Here is a 9,694-nt window from a genome sequence, read left to right as displayed (position 1 = left end):
GAAGAGGGTACCTTAGTTGAAGAAAATGCCTCTATCAAGTTGGCCCTGAGGTTATTTTCTTCACTTATGATTGACCTTGGAGGGCCCAGCCCACTGTGGGCGGTGCCACCCCCTGGGCAGGTGGTCCTGAGCTGTGTGAGAACACAAGCCCAGGGAACCTTGGGGATGCAGCCAATGAGCAGAGTTCCTCCACGGCCTCTGCTCCAGGCTCCAGCCTTGACTTTCTGCCCTGGCGTCCCTTCTGGAAGGACTGTAGCTATAAGGTGATAAAAACCCTCTCCTCCCCAAGTCTGTTTGGGTCATGGTGTTTATGCAGGGAACTTTTTGCAGGAGAAAGCAAAGCAGGGCACTTCCTCCTTCTGTTTACCAAACAGAAACTCACAGCATGGAATCATTCTGGGGTTTTGTTGTTGTTTGGTTGGTTTGGTTTTTTCCAGACAAGATTTCTCTGTAACTTTGGCTGTCCTGGAACTCACAGAGATCCACCTGCCTCTGCCTTGTAAGTGCCGGGATTAAAGGTGTGCGCCACCACCCAGTCATCTTGTCTTTTATTTTTGCTTTATTTGTTGACAGTCTAGAACTTGGCTGTTTTTTTTTAACACACTACTTTATTAACCTTCTGAAAATTTAAATGTGTTTTTTATCATATTTATTTCCCCCAACTCTTCCCAGATCCACCCTGCCTCCCTATTCTTCCTCCTCTTCCTCCTCTCCCTCCTTCTTTTTCCTCTTCATAAAAACCCACCATCCCTGAACCAGGTGTGAGGAGCCAAGCTCTCTCGACAGGGGCCCTCATTCCCTTGTCCAGTAGGAGTATCCTTCCTTCCTCCCTCTCTCCCTTTCTTATTTCCTTCCTTTCCTCTTCTCCCTGCCCACCCCCCAAGACAGGGTCTCTTTATGTAGCCTACTTGGCCTGAAACTCATGTAGCCTATGCTGGCCTGAAACTCACAGAGATCTGCCTGCACCTACCTCCTGAGTGCTGGATTAAAACTGGGCTGCCATGCCTGGCAGGAAAATTTTTTTCAAGATTTATTTATTTATTTTAAGATTGTTATTTTATGTGTGTGTTTGCCTGCACATGTGTCTGTGTAGCATGTGTGTGCACTGCCCATAGCGGCCAGAAGAGGGCAACAGAATGAGCTCTCCTTTGACCCAGGCCTGCAGTGGCAGACAGTTGAGAGCCACCACGTAGATGCTGGGATTGAACTCAGGTCCTCTGGAAGAGCAGCAGTTGCTCTTAAGTGCTAAACCCTCTCTCCAGTCCCTAAAGATTTATTTTTATTTTTAATTATGTATATATAGCCAGGAATGATGGCACACTTCTTTAGTTCCAACACTAGGGAGCCAGAAGAAGCTGGATCACCAAATCTGAGGCCAGCCTGGTCTACAGAGTGAGTTCCAGGACAGTCAGGGGCCCACAGGGCCTGCCTCAAAAACAAAACAAAACAACAAACAACAACATTATGTATATTTCTATGTATGTGTGTGTGTGTCTGTGTGTGTGCCGGTGCATGTGTGCGCGCACGTGCATCCGCATTAGAAAGCATAAGATCCCCTAGAGCTGGAGGTGGCTGTTGGACCTGAACTCAGGTCCTCTGCAAGAGCAGCAGCGCCTAGCCGGCTCTCCAGTCCCATAGGGGGAGTATTTATCTCCCTTCGCTCTGCTCCTCCGCAGTAAAGACTGCTGGACATGTGGCTCAGCTGGGAGAGTACTGGCCTATTTAGCGTGGGCAAAGCCCTAGGTTCCATCCCCCGCACCACATAGACAAGCTGGAAAGAGGCCTAAAGTGCCTTGCTCAAGGCCCTAAGCCACAAACTGTGGTCTTTTGCTATTACTTTCAACTCTTTGTCTCTCTCTGTACGTCTCTCTGTCTCTGTCTCTCTCCGTTGTAAGAAATAAAAGCAGACACAGTGCCCCCTTCCGTTGGTCAAATAGGCAAAGCCAAGGGAGAATGGAGTCCGAGTCCTCCTGGGCTAGGCTGGGGCCTTTGGTGGCTTGGCTGTATAGGAAGATGATAGCCTGGGACGAGTGCCCAGGAAGCTGCTCGCACGTGCACGCGGCTCTGCAGCCAGGCTCCGCCGGACGGCGGGGTCGCCCTCCCTCGGCTTCCTAGCGCAGCATGTGCAAACCATTAAGTTGGTTTATTTTTTCTAGAGTCCCAGAGTGGAAGTGACACAGACAGCCTCACGGTCACCCGTGGGAACATGACCTCCAGCATTTTCCGAAGCTGGCATTTCTGGGGCCCACCTTCCAGGCCCCCACTCAGCGGGACCCCGTGTCGACAATGGTCAGTCTTTAGTTTTTTGTGGTACTTTGCTTTGGGGGACCTATAGAGTAGAAGTGGGCAGGGCTAGGAGTAGGGTGGGGTGGAGGGATGGTTCACTGTTAAGGAGATCTGCTGTTCTTGCAGAGGACCACAGTGCCCACATCAGGGAGCTCACCACTGCCTATAACTCCAGTTCCAGGGGCTCTGACGCCCTCTTCTGGCCTCCACAGGCACCTGCAGCTCCATGGTACACACATACACACACAGAGAAACAGGCACATACATATATATGCATGTAAATAAAAATAGATTTAAAAAATTTTAAATAGAAAGATGGGATGTGTCTCCAGTGAACTCTGTAATGGAGAGGGTGGAGTCTGAACCCTCACTTCACCCGGAACCTCCACTCCAACCTTCAGAGGCATTTCCTGTAGCCCAGGCTGGCCTCCAACTCATTGTAGCCAAGGATAATTTCGAACTTCTGATCCTTCAGCCCTTCTCAAATGCTGGGATTCAGGTGTGCACTGCCATGTCTACTTTTAGGTGGTGGTGGGAGTGGAGTCCAGGACTTTGTGCATTCAGGGCATGTACTCTATCAACAGAGCCACACTGATGCCCAGGGGCTGAAGAGATGGCTGAGTGGTTAACAGTGCTTGCTGCTCTTTCAGAGGATGGATGTTTGGTTCCTAGCACCCATATCTCGGCAGTTCACTGCAGATAACTCCAACACCAGGTGATCTGATGCCCTCTTCTGGCCTCTTTGGGCACTGCACTCATATGTATCGTGTGTGTGTGTGTGTGTGTGTGTGTGTGTGTGTGTGTGTGTGTGTGATTTTTTTAAAGGTTAAAAACCATTTTTAATGAATAACAATGTGTATCTGTGTGTGTACCAAATGAGAGCCCACAGAAGCCGGAGGAGGACACTGGATCTCCTAGATCTGGAGTTACAGAAGCAGCTTAGTGTGTGTTCTGGGAACTGAATTCGGGTCCTCTGGAAGAGCAGCAAGTGCTCTTAGCCACTGAGCCATCTCTGCAGCCCTGTGATGATTAACATAACATGGAGTCACCCTATGAAGAAGTCTCAGTGCGCGCTGTCTGAATCAAGCTGGCTATGGGCATGCCTGTGGCAGGCCGTCTTGATTACATGAACTGATGCAGGAAGACCTGTCTATTGCGGTCAGCTCCTGGACTATGGAAACCTAGACAGGGAGCCGAGCACTAACATATATATTTGCTGCTCTTGACTATGGATGTGACCAGCCACTTCAAGGTCCTGACACCTCGGCTTCATCACAATGGTGGACGTCACCTGGAATTACGAGCTGAGGTAAATCCTTTCTCCCCTAAGTTGCTTTTTGCTAGTGTATTTTGAAACTAGGGTGCTCTCCATGGCCAAATGACCAGAGCATGCCACACTTCTGCACATGCTCAGTGGAAAGAATTTAAACCTAGCACCAGCCCCCACACCTTGGGAGTGGCCACCCATCTGCCATACCTCATGAAGGGAAAGAGATGTCCCCTGGCCATTCACCCCGCAAGACCCTTCTAGAACCTCCAGGTGTCCCCATGGGTCTCAGAATGGGAAATGAAGCCTTGGGCAGGTTCTGCCTTCTGCCCCCTCTCCCTTCTGGGGACTCTGTGGGGTGACAGTGCCACACCTGAAGAACCATACAGTGCAGGCAGTGAGCCCCACCGAAGCTGCTGTATGAGCCAGTCCAGGCCCAGTGCCACCCGCAAACTGCTACCTGTCAGGAGGGCTGTGATCCAGCCAGCCAAGCGCTGGCACCCTCCGCGAGCACCTGCTGTGCCCTTCTGAAGTCCAGTGGAGCTTAAGAAAAATGGTTTTATTCCTTAAAGACAAAAGCTTTTTGGTTTTAATACATCAGTGAGTTCCTTGGCGGACTCCTGTTCCGCCTTCCGGCCAGGCCACTCCAGGGACCTCAGGCCACAGTCTCGGCCAGCATAGGCAGAGAGATGTTCACCCGTGCTTCTAGCACCCAGCAGGCCTCTGGAACTCGGGAAGCTGGGGTGAAGAGAAGGCACGGGCGAGGCTGCCCAGTCTCCCTGGGGACAGACACAGACAAGGCCACTTGCATTGCTGTGTGTCCCTGGGTCAGGAAGGAGGCTGGACCCAGTGCACACTATCAGTTCACTGTGGGCACCCGGCTGTGGTGCAGGCTGAACTCTTTGGCCTTGAGGCGCAGGCTGGCGATGCTGTTGGCCATGTTGACCCCAGGGGTGGCAGGACTTGAGCCTCCGGGGCTGTAGGGAGGCACAGAGCTGGGAAGACAAGAAACACAGGAACCCATTGGTTCATCTGGTAGTCCTATTTCCTTTGATGAGCTCAGGGTGGCTCTGGCCAGGGTGGCAGGGTCAGGGGAGGAGACAAGCATCCAGAGGTAGGACTGGGTCAAAGGAGCCTGCCTAGCGCAATGTAGTGGCTCACACCACCATAACCCTAATATCTGGGGTGCTGAGGAGAGAGGATGGCCCAGGCTATGGTGTGAGACCTTCACCTTTCATTTGCTGGCATTTCTTTCTACATGGAGACCCTCCTGAGAGTGGGACGTGTGCTCTCTGTCCCATGACACAGCTCTGGGTGAGGATGGATCAGGGAGGGAGGCTGGAGACCCAGGAGCCACACAAGCTAACCCACAGGTGAGGGGATGGAACTGTGGGATATGACGGCCCGACTCCTAGCGCCCGCTCCTTTCCACCTGACCATCTTGGAGGGAGCCATTTTTTAAAAAGACTTATTTTCCTTTTTAGTTATGTGTATGAGTGTCTGCCTCCATGTATGTCATTACACCATATGATTGCTTACATGTATGTCACCAAACCATATGATTGCCTCCATGGATGTCATCACACCATATGATTGCCTAAATGTATGTCATTACACCATATGATTGCCTCCGTGTATGTCATCACACCATATGATTGCCTCCGTGTATGTTATCACACCATATGATTGCCTACATGTATGTCATTATACCATATGATTGCCTACATGTGTCATTATACCATATGATTGCCTACATGTGTCATTATACCATATGATTGCATATGACTACATGTATGTCATTACACCAAATAAGTGTCTTGACCCTGTGGAGTGTAAAAGGTGTCAAATCACCTGTACCTGGAGTTACAGACTTCTGTGAGCTGCTACATGAGTGCTGGGAACTGAACCCAGGACCTCTGAGAGAGCAGCCTTAACCTCTTAACCTCTTAAGCCCTCTTTCTAGCCCAAAGAAGGAGTGTATTTTATTTGTTTGTTTTAAGCAACAAAGCCACTTCTCTACATGGCTCTAGACCCAGCCAGGATTACAGGACGGGAAAACTTGCCCTCAGCGTTTCCAGACTGTCTCCTGCCTGGAGGGTGGACACAGGCATGGGTCTAGCTACCTCAGGGTAGAGCCCACACTTTGCTCTCCTCCAGGCAGGTCTGGCTTCTCCCCTCTCCACACGCAGGTGCATACACACGTGCATATCAACGCTGTGTGAACACACACATGCTCATGATCCTGTGCATACCTGAGCACTCACACGCAGGCTCGTAAACACCCACTTGTGCACTGACATGTATACACACACATCCATACACCATGCAAGCTCTCCCCAGAGAGGTGGCCCCAAAGAGCTCCCCAGTCTCACCTGTAGGGGGATGATGCTGGCCAAGACAGATAATCCGGGTTCAGCGCGGTTGGTCGGGGGGCCACCGGCTGCTCAATGGCGGTCTCCTGGCCATAGGACTTGAGCAGAGAGGCAGAGCGGGTAGCCAGCATGGCACGCTCGTTCCGGCGAAACTTGGCACGGCGGTTCTGGAACCAGACCTGAGAGGGGGAGCGTGGCAAGTGGGGTCCAGAAGATTTTGAGGGGACCTACATCCTTGTGGATCTGGGCACATAATGTGCTGTCCCAGCCCTGAGCTGGTGGCTTCATTCTCTGACCTTTGGACTCCTGCTCTAGAATGGGGGTGATCAACAGTGCCTGCATCATATACCGGGAGCAGGACATGTGAAAAAGAAAACAGTGGGCGGGTAAACCCTTGGGTCCTGGGATAATGTGGGCGCCCAGGTGGGCACCCAGTGGGCACCCAGGACAGAGCTGGCAAAGGACGGCTGAAAAGTTAATAATTTCTTCTTTTATTGTTTTTTCTAGACAAAGTTTCTCTGTGTACCCTTAACTTCTCCTCTCTCTCTCTCTCTCTCTCTCTCTCTCTCTGTGTGTGTGTGTGTGTGTATTCACACGTATGCACTCACATACATGGCTGTGTGGAGGTCTGTGGTCAATGACCACTATTGGATCTCTCTGCTCCACGATTTTCTTTTTCTTTCTATTTGTTTGTTTATTGAGTCACGGTCTCCCACTGAGCCTGGGCTTGACTGGTCTAGACCGGCTCCAATGATCCCCCAGGATCCTGCTGTCTCCACCTCCCCAGCATGGCGTTACAGGGGTACACTGCCTCTCCCAGCTCTTTAGGGTGCTGGGTATCTGCGCTGGGGTTCTCATGCCACGGCAAACACTTTGTCTGCTGAGCCGTCTTCCCACCCCCCGCTCTGCGTTTTTACACAAGCGTCAGCTCCCTGAGTGGTAACAGCCTGCACTCTGGGTGCGTCTGTTCATTTGCAGGGAGAAACTGATTGGGGTTAAACATCTCGCTCCTTCCACGTCACCAGTTGTAGCAAGGCTTTCAGCTGAACTTCATTCTCCTGGCTCCGGATGTTCTGAGCTCACTCCCACCTGCCTCCCCCCCCCCCCCCCCCCCCGTCCATTGGTGGCCACCAGTCTGGATGGCCACTTCCTCTTCTGGCAGCCTCTGGATAGGTCCTACTTACCTGGACACGGGCCTCGCTGAGGTTGACGCGCCGGGCCAGCTCCTCACGCACAAAGGCGTCCGGGTAGTGCGTGCGCTCAAACACTCTCTCCAGTGCCTGCAGCTGGCTACTGTTGAACGTGGTTCGGTTCCGGCGCTGCTTCTTCTTTCGCTTGGTGGCACTGCTGCGGCCTGGGCTGGGACACTCACCTAAGGAAAGATGGAGGGTCAGCAGACTGGCTGCATGGTGCTCACAATGTCCCTTGTGACATATGGGGTCCCCGTGGCCCTGTCCGGGGATGTCCACAATATCAGCAATCTGTTCCTCTTACACTGGCTTTCCGGTGTCTACCCTGCAGATGGCCTCATACCTGAGGGGTGGGACATATCCTGCTACCTTTTACCTATGTTCATATATCACTAACCCACCTGTTAGTGGTATGAATGAACTACCCATTCACACATCCACATATCCATTTATCTACTTGCCAGTCCATCCACCCACCCACCCACTCATCCGTCTGTCTATCCATCCCCCTCTCCATATATCCATCCATCCATCCATCCATCCATCCATCCATCCATCCATCCATCCAATATTCACTTCTTTGAGACAGTGTCTCTCTAGATAGACTTTGTGGTCAGCAAGCTCCCCAGGATCTGCCTATCTATATCCCCCACCCTGGTGCTGCAGTTACAGGTACCCAGGCTGGGGACCTGCAAGCTTACACAGCAAGCATGTTGCCCACTGAGCTACCTCCCAGCTCCTAAAATGTGTGCTTTAATAACCAAGAAACATCGCCCGCCACAGTGCCATGTCCAGCCGACACAGAAGCCCCAGCTCCCCCCGTCCTGTGCCCCATGGTTCACATGACTGCAACATACAACCTTAAAGGCCAATACGCACGCTGCCATGCCACACATGCTGGGGCTCTGACTGGGTTGTTTTATTTTCTAATATTCTGGAACCTTCCATCTCTGCACACTTGATTCTGTTTTCCCTCTTGTTCCTCCCTCTACCTGTAGGAGCCAGTTTTTTAATGAGCTTTTTTTAATATTTTATTTTGTGTACATTGGTGTTTTGCCTGAGCGTATGTCTGTGTGAGGGTGTTAGATCCCCTTGAACTGGAGTTATAGACAGGTGTGGGCTGCCATGTAGGTGCTGGGAATTGAACCTGGGTCCTCTGGAAGAGCAGATCTTAACCACTGAGCTATCTCTGCAGCCCTTAATTAGTTTCTGCCCCATCCTTCCAGTGTTGCTCTTTTTTCAATTATAATAAAATATGTGTAGTATTTTCTTTCTCATCTAGAGGAAGTGTCACTTGCACTGATCATACCCCCCAAATAAGCCTTCCTGGGGCAGTTGGGTGAACAAGACCTGCTTGCTTCTTGCTTCTCTTCATGGCTACATGTAATTTAGTGTGCTGTAGCTTGTTCACAGGGTCCTCACTATAGACACTTGTTTCCAATCTTTTGAAGCTAAAAGAATATTATAGCTGGGTGGTGGTGGCACACGCCTCTAATCCCAGCACTCGGGAGGCAGAAGCAGGTGGATCTCTGTGAGTTCGAGGCCAGCCTGGTCTACAAGAGCCAGTTCCACGACAGGCTCCAAAGCTACAGAGAAACCCTGTCTCGAAAAACTAAAAGTAATATTAAAATGAATCCCCCATGCAAACAGGAGCATCTGTTTTTGCTGTGCATCTTTGCTACAGATGTTTAGAGGTGGGAGTAGTGGCCAGTGTGTAGGTGTGGCCCAGTACCCTATAGGTCTGTCTCGTCCATTTCCCCATAACTGCCGCTTGGCAGGCCTTGGTGTCTGCTGCTCAGTCATCAGAGCCTGCTGTCAGGCCATCTTTGGGACTTTGATCCATACTCTGTATTTTGTTTCTTTAACGACACATTCCTCCCTGATTTTAATACTCAGAGGAAACCCCGTAGCTTGGGAGCAGAGCACTTGCCTGGCAGGGGAAGGCCCTGTGTTTTGTCCCTGGCACTTCAGAAGAGAGCGAGTGTGTTCCTTGGCGGAGAGGGAAATGAAGAAGGGCCAGCAGGATAGTTGTGGCCAAGGGCACTTGCAGACAAGCCTGTCTGCCTGAGTTCAATCCCCAGGAACTGGTAGAAGGTGAGAACTGAGCTGACTCCCGTGAAAAATGTCCCCTGACCTCCACGGGAACACTAGGGCACATGGATCCCCCACCCAACTATCCACACACCCACAAAATAAACAAAAATGTAATTTTTCCTTTTGAGACATGGTTTCTCTATATAGCTGTAGCTGTCCTGGAACCCGCTTGGTAGACCATGGTGGCCTTGAACTCACAGCGATTGTCAGGCCTCTGCCTCCTGAGTGCTGGGATTAGAGACAACCATGTCCAGCCTCTGATCAATTTATTAATTTTCAATACTGGGGGTGGAACCAGGGTCTTGTGCTCGACACTGAGCTACAGTCCAGCCCTGCAGGCAGTTTTATTGGGGGTGCGAGTGGGATTAACAGCAGGTTAGGGATGCTAGTCAGGGCGCTCCAGCATGCAGGCCAGCCCTGCCCCCATGTCCAGGCATCCTCTGCTCCAAAGTGCAGCAGCTGACTGAGACGGAGCTAATCCCCGG

General features: G+C 51.3%; 1 protein-coding gene across 1 annotated transcript in view; it reads right to left on the bottom strand.

The window, feature by feature from the left end:
- Positions 1–4,412: 4,412 nt before the first annotated feature.
- The window catches only part of Prrx2 (paired related homeobox 2), a 37,376-nt gene continuing 32,094 nt past the window's right edge, over positions 4,413–9,694 (bottom strand). The window contains exons 2-4 of the mRNA XM_038338158.1: positions 7,110–7,297; positions 5,926–6,104; positions 4,413–4,548 (exon numbers count right to left, since the gene is read on the bottom strand). Coding sequence (XP_038194086.1) covers positions 4,413–4,548; positions 5,926–6,104; positions 7,110–7,297 — 503 coding nt within the window. The remainder of the gene's footprint in view (positions 4,549–5,925; positions 6,105–7,109; positions 7,298–9,694) is intronic.

This window comes from Arvicola amphibius, chromosome 7, assembly GCF_903992535.2.
Source record: "Arvicola amphibius chromosome 7, mArvAmp1.2, whole genome shotgun sequence".
NCBI classification, from domain to species: Eukaryota; Metazoa; Chordata; class Mammalia; order Rodentia; family Cricetidae; genus Arvicola; species Arvicola amphibius.
The sequence above is the reverse complement of the archived record's forward strand: the minus strand, read 5'-3'. Positions and strand labels throughout refer to the sequence as shown.